Consider the following 21763-nt stretch of genomic DNA (forward strand, 5'->3'; position numbering starts at 1 on the left):
TCAACTCTTACTCCACCTAGTGTTCATCCATGTGTACTACACCCCTTTTCCTACAGCAGTGTCTGAACATCACACTGACCAAAGCAACATCGTCATTCAACTACTTTATTTTGATGCTTAATGTATTTACAGCTGAATTCAGACAAGCAACACACACACACACACCACAAGAGACACAACCCAGACACCAATGATCCTCCCCTTGTACCCACACACACTCATCAGCAACACACACACACACACTCACACACACACACACACACAGCCCTTCTACTGGCAAGGAATGTGCAGGACTGCATTCAGAATCACATGGTTTGGACTATACAGTCTACAATTACATGTTTCTACTATTCCGTCCTGTGTTTTGGAGGTGTGTCTCGCATGGCAGTTGCAAGTGATGATGTCATCCTGAACTACCTATGAGGCCCCGAAGGAGAGGACAGGAAGAGCAGAACGTGGATAGAAAAGAGTATCATGCATTCAGGTAGACCATAACAGACCATGCATTCACCCAAAAGGCCATCCAGACAGACACATGGACCAGAGAAGAGGAGGCTGGTGCGAGGAGCTATAGGAGGGTTGGCTCATTATAATGGCTGGAATGGAATAAATGGAACGCAGTGAAATATGGTTTCCATATGTTTGATGTGTTTGATACTGCTCCATTTATTCCATTCCAGCCATTACAATGAGCCTGTCCTCCCATACCTCCTCCCACCAGCCTCCTCTGGACCAGAGCTATAGAGGCACTCATCCATGCCCTTCGGAGGGTGGAATGTGGTGTTGGTGGGAGGGGGGGATGGATCATTCATGGAGGTCTCTGATTGGTCTCAGACTGAGGTGGGGACAGGATCTTCTTTCTTTCCTGGTTCAGAGGTTGTGTTGAGGGCCACGTCCTGTTTCAGCTCCTTCCCTGGCTCCTTAGTCCTACAGGTCAGAGGGCACAGGCAGTCCGTCTCATCAATGGAACTACATGGCATGAAAACTCATTGATCCTGCTGTATGTCATACTCCCTCTGTTGTTAGCACTGTATTTTATAGCAGTTTACTCAATCATCCAGCAGAGGTCACTTTCTCCTATAGACTTCCTGGCACTGTACATCCATACAGTCAATAATATGGAGGTAACACTACATTTACTATGATACACTAAATAACTGCATGGATTTGTGCTTGTTGGGAAACATCTCAATGGTAGATCTGTGTGTAAAAGAACCAAACGACAACAAAGAATAAAGGTATGGAGAAGACAGACAGATAGACTGACTGACAGACAGACAGACTAACACAGACAGACGGACGGACGGACGGACTGACTGACAGACAGACTGCCAGACAGACAGACAGACAGACAGAGAGACTGACTGACAGACAGACAGACAGACAGACAGACAGACAGACAGACAGACAGACAGACAGACAGACAGACAGACAGAGATACTGACTGACAGACAGACAGACAGACTGAAAATAGAATGAAGAAAAGTAAACAGACTAAATAAAGCATCTATCAAATCATCTATTGTAATAATAATTAAAAGGCTTCAAAGTTCAGTAAATGTTTTGGAGGGAATGATGGAGTGAACGGATCAATGACTCAACAGAGGAGTGTGACGTAGAAAGTTTCTACGTCACACTCCTCTGTTGAGTCATTGATCCGTTCACTCCATCATTCCCTCGAAAACATTTACTGAACTTTGAAGCCTTTTAATTATTATCTACTAGAAACTCACTGGGCACAGAAGACAATTCAACGTCGATTCAACGTTGGTTCAACATCATTTCATTGAGGATGGCTCACCCCTCACAGTTCTGGGTGACTTTAACCTCCCTACGTCTACCTTTGACTCATTTCTCTCTGCCTCCTTCTTTCCACTCCTCTCCTCTTTTGACCTCACCCTCTCACCGTCCCCCCCTACTCACAAGGCAGGCAATACGCTTGACCTCATCTTTACTAGATGCTGTTCTTCTACTAATCTCAATGCAACTCCCCTCCATGTCTCTGACCACTACTTTGTATCCTTCTCTCTCTCGCTCTCCTCCAACACTACTCACTCTGCCCCTACTCAGATGGTAATGTGCCGTCGCAACCTTCGCTCTCTCTCTCCCGCTACTCTCTCCTCTTCCATCCTATCATCTCCTCCCTATGCTCAATTCTTCTCCCTCCAATCTCCTGATTCTGCCTCCTCAACCCTCCTCTCCTCCCTTTCTGCATCCTTTGACTCTCTATGTCCCCTATCCTCCCGGCCGGCTCGGTCCTCCCCTCCTGCTCCGTGGCTTGACGACTCATTGCGAGCTCACAGAACAGGGCTCCGAGCAGCCGAGCGGAAATGGAGGAAAACTAGACTCCCTGCGGACCTGGCATCTTTTCACTCCCTCCTCTCTACATTTTCTTCCTCTGTTTCTGCTGCTAAAGCCACTTTCTACCACTCTAAATTCCAAGCATCTGCCTCTAACCCTAGGAAGCTCTTTGCCACCTTCTCCTCCCTGCTGAATCCTCCTCCCCCTCACCCCCTCTTCCCTCTCTGTGGATGACTTCGTCAACCATTTTGAAAAGAAGGTTGACGACATCCGATCATCGTTTGTTAAGTCAAATGACACTGCTGGTCCTGCTCACACTGCCCTACCCTATGCTTTGACTTCTTTCTCCCCTCTCTCTCCAGATGAAATCTTGCGACTTGTGACGGCCGGCCGCCCAACAACCTGCCCGCTTGACCCTATCCCCTCCTCTCTTCTCCAGACCATCTCCGGTGACCTTCTCCCTTACCTCACCTCGCTCATCAACTCATCCTTGACTGCTGGCTATGTCTCTTCCGTCTTCAAGAGAGCGAGAGTTGCACCCCTTCTCAAAAAACCTGCACTCGATCCCTCCGATGTCAACAACTACAGACCAGTATCCCTTCTTTCTTTTCTCTCCAAAACTCTTGAGAGTGCCGTCTTTAGCCAACTCTCTTGATATCACTCTCAGAATGACCTTCTTGATCCAAACCAGTCAGGCTTCAAGACTGGTCATTCAACTGAGACTGCTCTTCTCTGTGTCACGGAGGCTCTCCGCACTGCTAAAGCTAACTCTCTCTCCTCTGCTCTTGTCCTTCTAGACCTGTCTGCTTCCTTTGATACTGTGAACCATCAGATCCTCCTCTCCACCCTCTCCGAGTTGGGCATCTCCGGCGCGGCTCACTCTTGGATTGCGTCCTACCTGACCGGTCGCTCCTACCAAGTGGCGTGGCGAGAATCTGTCTCCGCACCACGTGCTCTCACCACTGGTGTCCCCCAGGGCTCAGTTCTAGGCCCTCTCCTATTCTCGCTATACACCAAGTCACTTGGCTCTGTCATATCCTCACATGGCCTCTCCTATCATTGCTACGCAGACGACACACAACTAATCTTCTCCTTTCCCCCTTCTGATAACCAGGTGGCGAATCGCATCTCTGCATGTCTGGCAGACATGTCAGTGTGAATGACGGATCACCACCTCAAGCTGAACCTCGGCAAGACGGAGCTGCTCTTCCTCCCGGGGAAGGACTGCCCGTTCCATGATCTCGCCATCACGGTTGACAACTCCGTTGTGTCCTCCTTCCAGATTGCAAAGAGCCTTGGCGTGACCCTGGACAACACCCTGTCGTTCTCCGCTAACATCAAGGCGGTGACCCAATCCTGTAGGTTCATGCTCTACAACATTCGGAGAGTACGACCCTGCCTTACACATGAAGCGGCACAGGTCCTAATACAGGCACTTGTCATCTCCCGTCTGGATTACTGCAACTCGCTGTTGGCTGGGCTCCCTGCCTGTGCCATTAAACCCCTACAACTCATCCAGAATGCCGCAGCCCGTCTGGTGTTCAACCTTCCCAAGTTCTCTCACGTCACCCCGCTCCTCCGCACACTCCACTGGCTTCCAGTTGAAGCTTGCATCTGCTACAAGACCATGGTGCTTGCCTACGGAGCTGTGAGGGGAACGGCACCTCCGTACCTTCAGGCTCTCATCAGTCCCTACACCCAAACGAGGGCATTGCGTTCATCCACCTCTGGCCTGCTGGCCCCCCTACCTCTGCGGAAGCACAGTTCCCGCTCAGCCCAGTCAAAACTGTTCGCTGCTCTGGCACCCCAATGGTGGAACAAGCTCCCTCACGACGCCAGGACAGCGGAGTCACTCACCACCTTCCGGAGACACTTGAAACCCCACCTCTTTAAGGAATACCTGGAATAGTATAAAGTAATCCTTCTACCCCCCCCTTACCCCACCCCAAAGAAAGAAAAAAAAAACATATTGTAAAGTGGTTATCCCACTGGCTATAAGGTGAATGCACCAATTTGTAAGTCACTCTGGATAAGAGCGTCTGCTAAATGACGTAAATGTAAATGTAAATGACGTGGAAACAACATTGATTCAACCAGTGTGTGCCCAGTGGGAAGCTACAGCATTAAAAAGTTATTGGGAGGGAGAAAACGTGTTATAATTAGTCCAACACTGAATTTAAAGACACAACAATCTAAACAGATGACTTGTGAAATTTCCTAGAATAACAGGATTACAGGAATGGATTAGGATTCTTTAGGATAATACATAAATGATGTTGGAATTTCTAGAGTCCCAGTCCAGAAAACAACTCCTAGCCCCGACCAGTTTGGTGTTTGCAGATCTTAAGGAATTAGATAGGTAAATCAAATGCTAAAAGTAAAATGAGCTCAACTGAGACCAATTTTAACGACACATCTATGCGCTTTCTTCAGATCTGGAGGCTACACACCAAGGTTTAGGGGAGCTAGGAGTTATCTCTAGCCAGGGACAGACTGTTAGAATCGAAGGCAGATGATGGGGAGTCAAATCAGGGAGTAGGGTTAAAGGGTTGAAGGTCAAAGGTCATAATCTGATTGGTGACCTGGGCACGGGGGCGGGCCGGACGCTGGGCAGGACGTCCCAGCTAGAGGTGGAGCTGTCGTGATGAAAACACAGTGTCATGTGACCAGGAAACACAAACAATCACATCATAGACAGACACAATCACGTTAAAAGGGCAACAATCATGCCCCAAACCGACCCTTCATCCTTCTCCTCAGCACATTTTGTAGATCTGAAATAATTAGATAGTTATTGACAGTATGGTGTGGGCTGGGTGAACCTTTTGCCACATTCCTTACACCTATCCAATCATCTCAGATCTTAGTCTCATTCCCAACCACGTGTCTTTGGCATTAAGCCTGGCAAGCGAGACTGTTGGATCTAAATGTACAGTGCATAATGTAGGGACAAAGGGTTGATTAAGAATGGGGCAATTATCACACAGTCAAAGCAATCAGACGGTAGAGGATGAAGTTGCCCTGAGCACTGATCTAAGGTCAGTTGTGTGTTTTTACCTCCTGATGGTTACGGTTAGGATTGGAGTAACAAACTGATCCTAGACCTGAGCATATATGCCGGGGAATCTACCAATCACTGGTGGTTAACATAGTAACGTTTTTTTGAACAGGGTTCAAATTACACATTGACTCTTGGAGGTCCACTGATGGGGGAGCCCACATATATATATTTTTTAACAATTCAAGGGGTGCCAAAACTTTAATTATAGGAGTGGCTAGCATCTCCAGACATCCCTGTAATTGGAACCCTGTCATATAGAACACTGGCAGTAGTATTTATTTGGTTTATGAACATGTAGTATTGGTCATGTATGCAGTAGGTATCAGGTATTATGGAGGATTCCACCTGTTTACCAAGACCCTTTCATTGTGCAGGTGTTTGAAAAATCTGCCAAGAGAGATGTGAAGATTGAGACACCAAAGAACAAAAAGAAACCCAGGACATTTTGGATCAAAGCATACCACAGTTTCATACTGCACTATGATAAACACAGGTAACCAGCATAACAATAGTCTGGTTGACCATACTGTTTCAACTTCAGATAACTCTGTTGTAATAGCACTCAGGCAGGCTAGTAAGCTAAGAAACCCCATTTAACAGCTCAGTGCCTTACCGTATAGTCTTCACTATGAAGCGAATGATGACAGCCAGACCAACGCAGCCGCACAGAGCTCCTATTACTATCGCTGTGATCTCGCCTGAGACAGACATAGATAGAGAAATATTACAACTAATACATCAAACATGAAAATATATACATTCACCAGAGGCCTACATTAATAATGAATAAACTATGAATGTCCACGTCTTACCGGCAGTGTACACCTTCACTGATTCTGCAAATGGGAAAAGGAATATGTTATTTAGAGCACTGTCTTATTACCTGGACTTCTGTCATAAGGCCTACAGAATAACAGGCATAACGGTTTGACATGATAATGATATGAAGCCTGTATGACAGAGGGTTCATGTAAAATACTACTGTGCTACTTTGTTTATGCAGTCGACGTACTGTAATTCATTTGGAATTAATGTTCAATTAACATTTAGTAGGCCTACAGGGAAATGATTACATATCTATGGTGTGTTCTGTAGTCTTTGGAATGAGTGTTGTCCACAGGCGGCTGGTGGTATCTTAATTGGAGAGGATGGGCGGGATGGAATGGTATCAAACACGCGGTTTCCATGAGTTTGATACCATTCCATTCACTCCACCCCAGCCATTATTATGAGCCGTCCTCCTCTCACCAGCTTCCTGTGGTGTTGTCATAGGCCTCCCTCTCAGTTTAATCAGCCATGGGCAACACTTTGCACAACTTCTTTCTCCTTTGTCTTTGTGATCTGCTCTTTTTCTCTTTCTTTCTCTCTCTCTCTCTCTCTCTCTCTCTCTCTCTCTCTCTCTCTCTCTCTCTCTCTCTCTCTCTCTCTCTCTCTCTCTCTCTCTCTCTCTCCCTCTCCCTCTACCTCTCTCTCTCGCTCTCTCGCTCTCTCTCCCTCTACCTCTCTCTCTCTTTCTCTCCCTCCATCTCTCTCTCTCTCACTCACACTCTCTCTCTCTCTCCCTCCTCTCTCTCTCTCACTCCATCTCTCGCTCTTCCTCTCTTGTCATGTGACAACAATAGTGTCAGTGTTTAGAGAACAGATTTTGCAAAAACGAATCAGCCAACTGGTAAACAAACAGACCTCCCTCTCATTTACAACTCCTCTCTCTCTATCTCTCTCTCTATCTCTCTCTCTTTCTCCCTATCGCTCCCGCAATCCCCCCCCTGTCTCTCTCCTTTTCTCTGCCCCCCCTCCTTATCCCCCTCTTTATCTCTTTCACAGTCAGTAACCCTTGACATTTCCACAGTTCTCACCATATTCCTCTCTTTGCTACGCTAGTGCTTAGTGCTAGCCTTTCTCCACATGTCCACCCCGAGCCCCACACCGTGTCCACTAATACTGTTTGGTGAAATGTTATTAGTGGTCACGGTGCGAGGCTCGCCCGCCCCATGCTCTTCTTGCTGATGCTGCTGTTAGCTACGAGGCTAGCACTTGCCCTGCTGCTGTTAACATGTTAGCATTATGCCAGTCTCTCTGACACCTGTCTTAATGAATGGGGACATGGGTGTTCATTGTGTTCTGAGGGTCAGAGTGGTTGCGTTAGAGAACATAGAGAGAGATAGCAGGGGAGTGAAACACTGGAGCAAGGCTGTTCCTAATGCACTGTTTACAAAGGGATGTTCTGTGTGAATAAAATACGCCATGGTGAAAGGTCATCTCTCCTTCTTTCACCCTCTCTATCTATCCCCCCCTACCTAATGGGAAAGATGAGAGGATGGTCCGGTCGTTAAGTGGTTGAGGTGTACGGTAGTTGTCCTGCATGACGACACGGTCAGCATCCTCCTTACTGGCATACAGCACTGTCTCCAGCTTCATCATCTGAGGAAGAAGGGAGGACAGAGAGGAGGAAGAGAGGAAGAAAAGGAAGACAGGAGGGAAGAGAGGAGGAATGGGAGGAAGGGAAGGAAGACAGGAGGGAAGAGAGGAGGAATGGGAGGAAGGGAAGGAAGACAGGAGGGAAGAGAGGAGGAATGAGAGGAAGGGAAGGAAGACAGGAGGGAAGAGAGGAGGAATGGGAGGAAGGGAAGGAAGACAGGAGGGAAGAGAGGAGGAATGAGAGGAAGGGAAGGAAGACAGGAGGGAAGAGAGGAGGAATGGGAGGAAGAGAAGGAAGACAGGAGGGAAGAGGGGGAGAAGAGAAGAGGAGGACATAGTGATGCTTTGAATTCAAGCAAAGTGCATAAGTATCTCACCATCACACACACACACACACCTTCCCTCACCTGTGTGTGTGAGATTTTGACGGTCTCTGTGAAGAGGGTCCAGAGGACACTCTGGAAGCAGGGAGGGGTGGTGAGTGAGCCATTGTATCGGTAGTACCGCCCCAGGTCAGAGGGCAGGAGGGACTGGACATCAAAGGCTGGGATGGACACACTCTGACCTGACCACGGAGGGAGGAACGGAGGGAGGAATGGAGGGAGGAATGGAGGGATGAAGGTTAGAGGAGAGGTACAGGGTTTGATTCCTGGGGGCTCACAGCGGTGCTGTTTGGCACTTCCATAAGAAACCAGAGAATCCCCATAAACTACTGTAGTCGTGGATACCAATGTAATTTGAACGGTAAAATTGCTAGAAGGTAGCTGTAATAATAATGCTGATTGGTTAAAGTGTACTTTGATTGACAGCTGTCTCACCTGCGTGTCTGACGCGACCCAGGTAGTTGAGAATGTTCCAAAAAGCCGGGTTAGCCTCCTCACCTGTCTGACAGATCACACATCTTCCCTTTAGGTCAAGTCTACATGCTTTACTATACATTCAGAAAGCCTTTCTTACTAATCTGGTGATGTGAAGATTTTCCAACTGAAGAAATATAACGTAAATAAAAGGAATTTGTAACCAATTGTAAAGAATACAAATACAACACTTTTGAAGTATGTAATGTATCCAGTGGTTGATGTGATTGTCAGTTAGTTGTGATGTAATAGTCCTACCTCTATGAGGACTCCCAGTACTGCCAGTCCATCCTGCTGGGTCATAGCCACTGACATGTTAGGGTACAGCTCTGAGTTGTAGTGCACCACGTGTAGCTACACAGAGAGGGAACATGGTTAGCTGCTTCATTCGTTTACATAGGGGTCAGATGGAAGAAAGAGAGAGTCAGGGAGAGGGAATGAGAGCGTGATCGAGAGAGGGAGGGGGGATATACAAAGAGAAAGGGAGTGAGTAAATGAGATAGAGACTAATTGTAATAGTGTGTAACCAAAGCATGGAGCGTCTCGTCCATGTTTTCAAACTTGTATTTATTGTGGCTCCTCTTTCCTTCTCCCCTCTCCCGCTTCTCTCTCTCTTTCTCTCCGTCTCTCGCTGTCCCTCCCCCTCTCGCTCTCTCTCTCTCTCTCTCTCTCTCTCTCTCTGTCCCTCCTTCTCACTCTCTCTCTCTGTAGGCATACCTGTGCAGTAGCAGATGGACAGGATCTGAGTTAATCGTCCAAACTCTGAACTGAAAATGCACACACACACGCATGCCAACATGTCCACTTGTTTCTCACCGATGTACAGGAGTATCTAGATTACCAATGGATGGATTAGTCTACTTTTGTTCAAAGCTCGTACATCAACAAACAGAGTTTAGCAATACATCCGTCTACCCTCTCTCACTCTTTCGCTCACTCTCTCTCTCTCTTTCTATCTCTCTTTCACTCACACAAATTCTCCAACCCCCTCCACTCTCCCCATTCTCTATTATTTTCATTCTCCCCATTCACTCAAGCTTTCACTCTTTCATTTTTCTCTCTCTCTCTCTCTCTCTCTCTCTCTCTCTCTCTCTCTCTCTCTCTCTCTCTCTCTCTCTCTCTCTCTCTCTCTCTCTCTCTCTCTCTCTCTCTCTCTCTCTCTCTCTCTCTCTCTCTCTCTCTCTCTCTCTCTCTCTCCATCACTCACTCCATCACCTCTCCAGCCATTTTTGCAGATCCACTGCATGTTCTACATTCCCTTCATTCCCTTCCCACAGAGAACTGTTCCAAGTTCCAAAAGAGAGAGTGTGTGTGTGTGTGTGTGTGTGTGTGTGTTGTTGCGGTACAGTAAATACACTGCCAACATTAGTAAGTTGGTTCCCCTTCCTGTGTATACTGTGTATACTGTAGGTGTTTGAGAGGCTTTTATTTGGCATGCTTGCCAGTTGAAATCTATTTCTAATCCTGAAGTATTTACAACAATTTCAATCAGATTTAATTCCACTCCCCAATTAATTAACATAATTCAAACACTTATTCTCCAATAACTTTTATTTTCAGGTTTGTTTTCTCCTACTATGGCTAGTGTAAACCAGATTAGTTAAAAGTCTGGATTGCTGTTTAGTCTTTTTGTATAATATTTAATAGGATTATAGTATGGTTTCTCAACTGAAGTGCTTAATACTGCAACCTGCCTGGATATACAATTTGGCACGTACACATGTCCTTACCCATGCAGGCGTAGAAACACACACGTGCGTGTGCACACACACACACACACTCGTGCACTCTCACCCACCAATACCCCTCACACCCCGCCCCCCTCCAAACACACACACACACATTGTGACTCACCTCTGCAGAGGTATTCTGACTGTTGATGGTGTGTTCGCTGCCCCCAGCCCCCGGGGCTCCATTGCCCCAGTGCAGGTGCATCTGGACGGCCGTGAACTGCCAGGGCAGCCCCTCTACACCCATCCAGTCTGGGAGAGGAACCATCACTGTGAGGGAGGGAAAGCATGGTTGCTGTAGTTACCTGTATGTCTGTTGTTAGTGATGAAGTCAGTATGCTTGCTGTAGTTACCTGTATGTCTGTTGTTAGTCATGGAGTCAGCATGGTTGCTGTAGTTACATGTATGTCTGTTGTTAGTCATGGAGTCAGTATGCTTGCTGTAGTTACCTTTATGTATGTTGTTAGTAATGGAGTCAGCATGGTTGCTGTAGTTACATGTATGTCTGTTGTTAGTCATGGAGTCAGCATGGTTGCAGTAGTTACAAATATGTCTGTTGTTAGTCATGGAGTCAGTATGCTTGCTGTAGTTACCTGTATGTATGTTGTTAGTAATGGAGTCAGCATGGTTGCTGTAGTTACATGTATGTTGTTAGTGATGGTGTCAGCATGGTTGCTGTAGTTACCTGTATGTTGTTAGTGATGGAGTCAGCATGGTTGCTGTAGTTACCTGTATGTTGTTAGTGATGGCGTCAGCATGGTTTCTGTAGTTACCTGTATGTATGTTGTTAGTGATGGAGTCAGCATGGTTGCTGTAGTTACCTGTATGTCTGTTGTTAGTGATGGAGTCAGCATGGTTGCTGTAGTTACTTGTATGTATGTTGTTAGTGATGGAGTCAGCATGGTTGCTGTAGTTCCCTGTATGTTGTTAGTGATGGAGTCAGCATGATTGCTGTAGTTACCTTTATGTTGTTGTTAGTGATGGAGTCAGTATGCTTGCTGCAGTTACCTGTATGTATGTTGTTAGTGATGGAGTAAGCATGGTTGCTATAGTTACCTGTATGTTGTTAGTGATGGTGTCAGAATGTTTGCTGTAGTTACCTGTATGTCTGTTGTTAGTGATGGAGTCAGCATGGTTGCTGTAGTTACCTGTATGTCTGTTGTTAGTGATGGAGTCAGCATGGTTGTTGTAGTTACCTGTATGTTGTTAGTGATGGAGTCAGCATGGTTTCTGCAGTTACCTATATGTATGTTGTTAGTGATGGAGTCAGCATGGTTGCTGTAGTTACATGAATGTCTGCTGTTAGTGATGGAGTCAGCATGGTTGCTGTAGTTACCTGTATGTCTGTTGTTAGTGATGGAGTCAGCATGGTTGCTGTAGTTACCTGTTTGTTGTTAGTGGTGTTGTCATCATGTTTGCTGTAGTTACCTGTATGTCTGTTGTTAGTGATGGAGTCAGCATGGTTGCTGTAGTTAACTGTATGTCTGATGTTAGTGATGGAGTCAGCATGGTTGCTGTAGTTCCCTGTATGTTGTTAGTGATGGAGTCAGCATGGTTGCTGTAGTTACCTGTATGTTGTTAGTGATAGAGTCAGCATGATTACTGTAGTTACCTTTATGTTTGTTGTTAGTGAAGGAGTCAGTATGCTTGCTGCAGTTACCTGTATGTCTGTTGTTAGTGATGGAGTAAGCATGGTTGCTATAGTTACCTGTATGTTGTTAGTGATGGTGTCAGAATGTTTGCTGTACTTACCTGTATGTCTGTTGTTAGTGATGGAGTCAGCATGGTTGCTGTAGTTACCTGTATGTATGTTGTTAGTGATGGAGTCAGCATGGTTGCTGTAGTTCCCTGTATGTTGTTAGTGATGGAGTCAGCATGGTTGCTGTAGTTACCTGTCTGTTGTTAGTGATGGAGTCAGCATGGTTGCTGTAGTTACCTGTATGTTGTTAGTGATGGCGTCAGCATGGTTTCAGTAGTCACCTATATGTATGTTGTTAGTGATGGAGTCAGCATGGTTGCTGTAGTTACCTGAATGTCTGCTGTTAGTGATGGAGTCAGCATGGTTGCTGTAGTTACCTGTATGTCTGTTGTTAGTGATGGAGTCAGCATGGTTGCTGTAGTTACCTGTATGTTGTTAGTGATTGTGTCATCATGTTTGCTGTAGTTACCTGTATGTCTGTTGTTAGTGATGGAGTCAGCATGGTTGCTGTAGTTAACTGTATGTCTGATGTTAGTGATGGAGTCAGCATGGTTGCTGTAGTTCCCTGTATGTTGTTAGTGATGGAGTCAGCATGGTTGATGTAGTTACCTGTCTGTTGTTAGTGATGGAGTCAGCATGGTTGCTGTAGTTACCTGTATGTTGTTAGTGATGGAGTCAGCATGGTTGCTGTAGTTACATGTCTGTTGTTAGTGATGGAGTCAGCATGGTTGCTGTAGTTACCTGTATGTTGTTAGTGATGACGTCAGCATGGTTTCTGTAGTTACCTGTATGTATGTTGTTAGTGATGGAGTGAGCATGGTTGCTGTAGTTACCTGCATGTCTGTTTTTAGTGATGGAGTCAGCCTGGTTGCTGTAGTTACCTGTATGTATGTTGTTAGTCATGGAGTCAGCATGGTTGCTGTAGTTACCTGTATGTATGTTGTTAGTGATGGAGTCAGTATGCTTGCTGTAGTTACCTGTATGTATGTTGTTAGTGATGGAATCAGCATGGTTGCTGTAGTTACCTGTATGTCTGTTGTTAGTGATGGAGTCAGCATGGTTGCTGTAGTTCCCTGTATGTTGTTAGTGATGGAGTCAGCATGGTTGCTGTAGTTACCTGTGTGTATTTTGCTAGTGATGGAGTCAGCATGGTTGCTGTAGTTACCTGTATGTCTGTTTTTAGTGATGGAGTCAGCATGGTTGCTGTAGTTACCTGTCTGTCTGTTGTTAGTGATGGAGTCAGCATGGTTGCTGTAGTTACCTGTATGTTGTTAGTGATGTAGTCAGCATGGGTGCTGTAGTTATCTGTATGTCTGGTGTTAGTGATGGAGTCAGTATGCTTGCTGTAGTTACCTGTATGTATGTTGTTAGAAATGGAGTCAGCATGGTTGCTGTAGTTACATGTATGTCTGTTGTTAGTCATGGAGGCAGCATGGTTGCAGTAGTTACCTGTATGTCTGTTGTTAGTAAAGGAGTCAGCATGGTTGCTGTAGTTACCTGTATGTCTGTTGTTAGTCATGGAGTCAGCATGGTTGCAGTAGTTACAAATATGTCTGTTGTTAGTCATGGAGTCAGCATGATTGCTGTAGTTACCTTTATGTTTGTTGTTAGTGATGGAGTCAGTATGCTTGCTGCAGTTACCTGTATGTAAGTTGTTAGTGATGGAGTCAGCGTGGTTGCTGTAGTTACCTGTATGTTGTTAGTGATGGTGTCAGCATGGTTTCTGTAGTTACCTATATGTATGTTGTTAGTGATGGAGTCAGCATGGTTGCTGTAGTTCCCTGTATGTTGTTAGTGATGGAGTCAGCATGGTTGCTGTAGTTACCTGTGTGTATGTTGCTAGTGATGGAGTCAGCATGGTTGCTGTAGTTACCTGTATGTCTGTTGTTAGTGATGGAGTCAGCATGGTTGCTGTAGTTACCTTTATGTATGTTGTTAGTGATGGAGTCAGCATGGTTCCTGTAGTTACGTGTATGTTGTTAGTGATGGAGTCAGCATGGTTGCTGTAGTTACCTGTCTGTCTGTTGTTAGTGATGGAGACAGCATGGTTGCTGTAGTTACCTGTATGTTGTTAGTGATGGAGTCAGCATGGTTGCTGTAGTTACCTGTATGTCTGTTGTTAGTGATGGCATCAGCATGGTTGCTGTAGTTACCTGTATGTCTGTTGTTAGTGATGGAGTCAGCATGGTTGCTGTAGTTCCCTGTATGTTGTTAGTGATGGAGTCAGCATGGTTGCTGTAGTTACCTGTCTGTTTTTAGTGATGGAGTCAACCTGGTTGCTGTAGTTACAAGCATGTATGTTGTTAGTGATGGAGTCAGCATGGTTGCTGTAGTTACCTGTATGTATGTTGTTAGTGATGGAGTCAGTATGCTTGCTGTAGTTACCTGTATGTAAGTTGTTAGTGATGGAATCAACATGGTTGCTGTAGTTACATGTATGTTGTTAGTGATGGAGTCAGCATGGTTGATGTAGTTACCTGTGTGTATGTTGCTAGTGATGGAGTCAGCATGGTTGCTGTAGTTACCTGTATGTCTGTTGTTAGTGATGGAGTCAGCATGGTTGCTGTAGTTACCTTTATGTATGTTGTTAGTGATGGAGTCAGCATGGTTCCTGTAGTTACCTGTATGTTGTTAGTGATGGAGTCAGCATGGTTGCTGTAGTTACCTGTATGTCTGTTGTTAGTGATGGAGTCAGCATGGTTGCTGTAGTTACCTGTATGTTGTTAGTGATGTAGTCAGCATTGTTGCTGTAGTTACCTGTATGTCTGTTGTTAGTGATGGAGTCAGTATGCTTGCTGTAGTTACCTGTATGTATGTTGTTAGTCATGGAGTCAGCATGGTTGCAGTAGTTACAAATATGTCTGTTGTTAGTCATGGAGTCAGTATGCTTGCTGTAGTTACCTGTATGTATGTTGTTAGTAATTGAGTCAGCATGGTTGCTGTAGTTACATGTATGTTGTTAGTGATGGAGTCAGTATGCTTGCTGCAGTTACCTGTATGTCTGTTGTTAGTGATGGAGTAAGCATGGTTGCTATAGTTACCTGTATGTTGTTAGTGATGGAGTCAGCATGGTTGATGTAGTTACCTGTATGTCTGTTGTTAGTGATGGAGTCAGCATGGCTGCTGTAGTTACCTGTATGTCTGTTGTTAGTGATGGAGTCAGCATGGTTGCCGTAGTTCCCTGTATGTTGTTAGTGATGGAGTCAGCATGGTTGCTGTAGTTACCTGTATGTTGTTAGTGATGGAGTCAGCATGGTTGCTGTAGTTACCTGTATGTTGTTAGTGATGGCGTCAGCATGGTTTCAGTAGTTACCTATATGTATGTTGTTAGTGATGGAGTCAGCATGGTTGCTGTAGTTACCTGAATGTCTGCTGTTAGTGATGGAGTCAGCATGGTTGCTGTAGTTACCTGTATGTCTGTTGTTAGTGATGGAGTCAGCATGGTTGCTGTAGTTACCTGTATGTTGTTAGTGATGGTGTCATCATGTTTGCTGTAGTTACCTGTATGTCTGTTGTTAGTGATGGAGTCAGCATGGTTGCTGTAGTTAACTGTATGTCTGATGTTAGTGATGGAGTCAGCATGGTTGATGTAGTTCCCTGTATGTTGTTAGTGATGGAGTCAGCATGGTTGATGTAGTTACCTGTCTGTAGTTAGTGATGGAGTCAGCATGGTTGCTGTAGTTACCTGTATGTTGTTAGTGATGGCGTCAGCATGGTTTCTGTAGTTACCTGTATGTATGTTGTTAGTGATGGAGTGAGCATGGTTGCTGTAGTTACCTGCATGTCTGTTTTTAGTGACGGAGTCAGCCTGGCTGCTGTAGTTACCTGTATGTATGTTGTTAGTGATGGAGTCAGCATGGTTGCTGTAGTTACCTGTATGTATGTTGTTAGTGATGTAGTCAGTATGCTTGCTGTAGTTACCTGTATGTCTGTTGTTAGTGATGGAATCAGCATGGTTGCTGTGGTTACCTGTATGTTGTTAGTGATGGTGTCAGCATGGTTGCTGTAGTTACCTGTATGTATGTTGTTAGTGATGGAGTCAGCATGGTTGCTGTAGTTCCCTGTATGTTGTTAGTGATGGAGTCAGCATGGTTGCTGTAGTTACCTGTATGTCTGTTGTTAGTGATGGAGTCAGCATGGTTGCTGTAGTTCCCTGTATGTTGTTAGTGATGGAGTCAGCATGGTTGCTGTAGTTACCTGTATGTATGTTGTTAGTGATGGAGTCAGCATGGTTGCCGTAGTTCCCTGTATGTTGTTAGTGATGGAGTCAGCATGGTTGATGTAGTTACATGTCTGTTGTTAGTGATGGAGTCAGCATGGTTGCTGTAGTTACCTGTATGTTGTTAGTGATGGCGTCATCATGGTTTCAGTAGTTACCTATATGTATGTTGTTAGTGATGGAGTCAGCATGGTTCCTGTAGTTACCTGTATGTTGTTAGTGATGGCGTCATCATGGTTTCAGTAGTTACCTATATGTATGTTGTTAGTGATGGAGTCAGCATGGTTGCTGTAGTTACCAGAATGTCTGCTGTTAGTGATGGAGTCAGCATGGTTGCTGTAGTTAACTGTATGTCTGTTGTTAGTGATGGAGTCAGCATGGTTGCTGTAGTTACCTGTATGTTGTTAGTGATGGTGTCATCATGTTTGCTGTAGTTACCTGTATGTCTGTTGTTAGTGATGGAGTCAGCATGGTTGCTGTAGTTAACTGTATGTCTGATGTTAGTGATGGAGTCAGCATGGTTGCTGTAGTTCCCTGTATGTTGTTAGTGATGGAGTCAGCATGGTTGATGTAGTTACCTGTATGTTGTTAGTGATGGAGTCAGCATGGTTGCTGTAGTTACCTGTATGTTGTTAGTGATGGCGTCAGCATGGTTTCTGTAGTTACCTGTATGTATGTTGTTAGTGATGGCGTCAGCATGGTTTCTGTAGTTACCTGTATGTATGTTGTTAGTGATGGAGTCAGTATGCTTGCTGTAGTTACCTGTATGTAAGTTGTTAGTGATGGAATCAACATGGTTGCTGTAGTTACATGTATGTTGTTAGTGATGGAGTCAGCATGGTTGATGTAGTTACCTGTGTGTATGTTGCTAGTGATGGAGTCAGCATGGTTGCTGTAGTTACCTGTATGTCTGTTGTTAGTGATGGAGTCAGCATGGTTGCTGTAGTTACCTTTATGTATGTTGTTAGTGATGGAGTCAGCATGGTTCCTGTAGTTACCTGTATGTTGTTAGTGATGGAGTCAGCATGGTTGCTGTAGTTACCTGTATGTCTGTTGTTAGTGATGGAGTCAGCATGGTTGCTGTAGTTACCTGTATGTTGTTAGTGATGTAGTCAGCATTGTTGCTGTAGTTACCTGTATGTCTGTTGTTAGTGATGGAGTCAGTATGCTTGCTGTAGTTACCTGTATGTATGTTGTTAGTAATGGAGTCAGCATGGTTGCTGTAGTTACATGTATGTATGTTGTTAGTCATGGAGTCAGCATGGTTGCAGTAGTTACAAATATGTCTGTTGTTAGTCATGGAGTCAGTATGCTTGCTGTAGTTACCTGTATGTATGTTGTTAGTAATTGAGTCAGCATGGTTGCTGTAGTTACATGTATGTAGTTAGTGATGGAGTCAGTATGCTTGCTGCAGTTACCTGTATGTCTGTTGTTAGTGATGGAGTAAGCATGGTTGCTATAGTTACCTGTATGTTGTTAGTGATGGAGTCAGCATGGTTGATGTAGTTACCTGTATGTCTGTTGTTAGTGATGGAGTCAGCATGGCTGCTGTAGTTACCTGTATGTCTGTTGTTAGTGATGGAGTCAGCATGGTTGCCGTAGTTCCCTGTATGTTGTTAGTGATGGAGTCAGCATGGTTGCTGTAGTTACCTGTATGTTGTTAGTGATGGAGTCAGCATGGTTGCTGTAGTTACCTGTATGTTGTTAGTGATGGCGTCAGCATGGTTTCAGTAGTTACCTATATGTATGTTGTTAGTGATGGAGTCAGCATGGTTGCTGTAGTTACCTGAATGTCTGCTGTTAGTGATGGAGTCAGCATGGTTGCTGTAGTTACCTGTATGTCTGTTGTTAGTGATGGAGTCAGCATGGTTGCTGTAGTTACCTGTATGTTGTTAGTGATGGTGTCATCATGTTTGCTGTAGTTACCTGTATGTCTGTTGTTAGTGATGGAGTCAGCATGGTTGCTGTAGTTAACTGTATGTCTGATGTTAGTGATGGAGTCAGCATGGTTGATGTAGTTCCCTGTATGTTGTTAGTGATGGAGTCAGCATGGTTGATGTAGTTACCTGTCTGTAGTTAGTGATGGAGTCAGCATGGTTGCTGTAGTTACCTGTATGTTGTTAGTGATGGCGTCAGCATGGTTTCTGTAGTTACCTGTATGTATGTTGTTAGTGATGGAGTGAGCATGGTTGCTGTAGTTACCTGCATGTCTGTTTTTAGTGACGGAGTCAGCCTGGCTGCTGTAGTTACCTGTATGTATGTTGTTAGTGATGGAGTCAGCATGGTTGCTGTAGTTACCTGTATGTATGTTGTTAGTGATGTAGTCAGTATGCTTGCTGTAGTTACCTGTATGTCTGTTGTTAGTGATGGAATCAGCATGGTTGCTGTGGTTACCTGTATGTTGTTAGTGATGGTGTCAGCATGGTTGCTGTAGTTACCTGTATGTATGTTGTTAGTGATGGAGTCAGCATGGTTGCTGTAGTTCCCTGTATGTTGTTAGTGATGGAGTCAGCATGGTTGCTGTAATTACCTGTATGTCTGTTGTTAGTGATGGAGTCAGCATGGTTGCTGTAGTTCCCTGTATGTTGTTAGTGATGGAGTCAGCATGGTTGCTGTAGTTACCTGTATGTATGTTGTTAGTGATGGAGTCAGCATGGTTGCCGTAGTTCCCTGTATGTTGTTAGTGATGGAGTCAGCATGGTTGATGTAGTTACATGTCTGTTGTTAGTGATGGAGTCAGCATGGTTGCTGTAGTTACCTGTATGTTGTTAGTGATGGCGTCATCATGGTTTCAGTAGTTACCTATATGTATGTTGTTAGTGATGGAGTCAGCATGGTTCCTGTAGTTACCTGTATGTTGTTAGTGATGGCGTCATCATGGTTTCAGTAGTTACCTGTATGTATGTTGTTAGTGATGGCGTCAGCATGGTTTCTGTAGTTACCTGTATGTATGTTGTTAGTGATGGAGTCAGTATGCTTGCTGTAGTTACCTGTATGTAAGTTGTTAGTGATGGAATCAACATGGTTGCTGTAGTTACATGTATGTTGTTAGTGATGGAGTCAGCATGGTTGATGTAGTTACCTGTGTGTATGTTGCTAGTGATGGAGTCAGCATGGTTGCTGTAGTTACCTGTATGTCTGTTGTTAGTGATGGAGTCAGCATGGTTGCTGTAGTTACCTTTATGTATGTTGTTAGTGATGGAGTCAGCATGGTTCCTGTAGTTACCTGTATGTTGTTAGTGATGGAGTCAGCATGGTTGCTGTAGTTACCTGTATGTCTGTTGTTAGTGATGGAGTCAGCATGGTTGCTGTAGTTACCTGTATGTTGTTAGTGATGTAGTCAGCATTGTTGCTGTAGTTACCTGTATGTCTGTTGTTAGTGATGGAGTCAGTATGCTTGCTGTAGTTACCTGTATGTATGTTGTTAGTAATGGAGTCAGCATGGTTGCTGTAGTTACATGTATGTATGTTGTTAGTCATGGAGTCAGCATGGTTGCAGTAGTTACAAATATGTCTGTTGTTAGTCATGGAGTCAGTATGCTTGCTGTAGTTACCTGTATGTATGTTGTTAGTAATTGAGTCAGCATGGTTGCTGTAGTTACATGTATGTTGTTAGTGATGGAGTCAGTATGCTTGCTGCAGTTACCTGTATGTCTGTTGTTAGTGATGGAGTAAGCATGGTTGCTATAGTTACCTGTATGTTGTTAGTGATGGAGTCAGCATGGTTGATGTAGTTACCTGTATGTCTGTTGTTAGTGATGGAGTCAGCATGGCTGCTGTAGTTACCTGTATGTCTGTTGTTAGTGATGGAGTCAGCATGGTTGCCGTAGTTCCCTGTATGTTGTTAGTGATGGAGTCAGCATGGTTGCTGTAGTTACCTGTATGTTGTTAGTGATGGAGTCAGCATGGTTGCTGTAGTTACCTGTATGTTGTTAGTGATGGCGTCAGCATGGTTTCAGTAGTTACCTATATGTATGTTGTTAGTGATGGAGTCAGCATGGTTGCTGTAGTTACCTGAATGTCTGCTGTTAGTGATGGAGTCAGCATGGTTGCTGTAGTTACCTGTATGTCTGTTGTTAGTGATGGAGTCAGCATGGTTGCTGTAGTTACCTGTATGTTGTTAGTGATGGTGTCATCATGTTTGCTGTAGTTACCTGTATGTCTGTTGTTAGTGATGGAGTCAGCATGGTTGCTGTAGTTAACTGTATGTCTGATGTTAGTGATGGAGTCAGCATGGTTGATGTAGTTCCCTGTATGTTGTTAGTGATGGAGTCAGCATGGTTGATGTAGTTACCTGTCTGTAGTTAGTGATGGAGTCAGCATGGTTGCTGTAGTTACCTGTATGTTGTTAGTGATGGCGTCAGCATGGTTTCTGTAGTTACCTGTATGTATGTTGTTAGTGATGGAGTGAGCATGGTTGCTGTAGTTACCTGCATGTCTGTTTTTAGTGACGGAGTCAGCCTGGCTGCTGTAGTTACCTGTATGTATGTTGTTAGTGATGGAGTCAGCATGGTTGCTGTAGTTACCTGTATGTATGTTGTTAGTGATGTAGTCAGTATGCTTGCTGTAGTTACCTGTATGTCTGTTGTTAGTGATGGAATCAGCATGGTTGCTGTGGTTACCTGTATGTTGTTAGTGATGGTGTCAGCATGGTTGCTGTAGTTACCTGTATGTATGTTGTTAGTGATGGAGTCAGCATGGTTGCTGTAGTTCCCTGTATGTTGTTAGTGATGGAGTCAGCATGGTTGCTGTAGTTACCTGTATGTCTGTTGTTAGTGATGGAGTCAGCATGGTTGCTGTAGTTCCCTGTATGTTGTTAGTGATGGAGTCAGCATGGTTGCTGTAGTTACCTGTATGTATGTTGTTAGTGATGGAGTCAGCATGGTTGCCGTAGTTCCCTGTATGTTGTTAGTGATGGAGTCAGCATGGTTGATGTAGTTACATGTCTGTTGTTAGTGATGGAGTCAGCATGGTTGCTGTAGTTACCTGTATGTTGTTAGTGATGGCGTCATCATGGTTTCAGTAGTTACCTATATGTATGTTGTTAGTGATGGAGTCAGCATGGTTCCTGTAGTTACCTGTATGTTGTTAGTGATGGCGTCATCATGGTTTCAGTAGTTACCTATATGTATGTTGTTAGTGATGGAGTCAGCATGGTTGCTGTAGTTACCAGAATGTCTGCTGTTAGTGATGGAGTCAGCATGGTTGCTGTAGTTAACTGTATGTCTGTTGTTAGTGATGGAGTCAGCATGGTTGCTGTAGTTACCTGTATGTTGTTAGTGATGGTGTCATCATGTTTGCTGTAGTTACCTGTATGTCTGTTGTTAGTGATGGAGTCAGCATGGTTGCTGTAGTTAACTGTATGTCTGATGTTAGTGATGGAGTCAGCATGGTTGCTGTAGTTCCCTGTATGTTGTTAGTGATGGAGTCAGCATGGTTGATGTAGTTACCTGTATGTTGTTAGTGATGGAGTCAGCA

General features: G+C 44.6%; 1 protein-coding gene across 1 annotated transcript in view; it reads right to left on the reverse strand.

Annotated features, from left to right (window-relative positions):
* Positions 1–830: 830 nt before the first annotated feature.
* The window catches only part of LOC311120142 (carbonic anhydrase 14-like), a gene marked incomplete at both ends in the record, with an annotated part of 34344 nt that continues 13411 nt past the window's right edge, over positions 831–21763 (reverse strand). The window contains 9 exons of the mRNA XM_084194758.1: positions 831–927; positions 4884–4937; positions 5976–6060; positions 6175–6198; positions 7660–7783; positions 8188–8345; positions 8599–8665; positions 8896–8991; positions 10492–10637. Coding sequence (XP_084050884.1) covers positions 831–927; positions 4884–4937; positions 5976–6060; positions 6175–6198; positions 7660–7783; positions 8188–8345; positions 8599–8665; positions 8896–8991; positions 10492–10637 — 851 coding nt within the window. The remainder of the gene's footprint in view (positions 928–4883; positions 4938–5975; positions 6061–6174; positions 6199–7659; positions 7784–8187; positions 8346–8598; positions 8666–8895; positions 8992–10491; positions 10638–21763) is intronic.

This window comes from Coregonus lavaretus (assembly GCF_964263955.1).
Source record: "Coregonus lavaretus genome assembly, contig: HAP1_SCAFFOLD_716, whole genome shotgun sequence".
Classification (NCBI taxonomy): Eukaryota; Metazoa; Chordata; class Actinopteri; order Salmoniformes; family Salmonidae; genus Coregonus; species Coregonus lavaretus.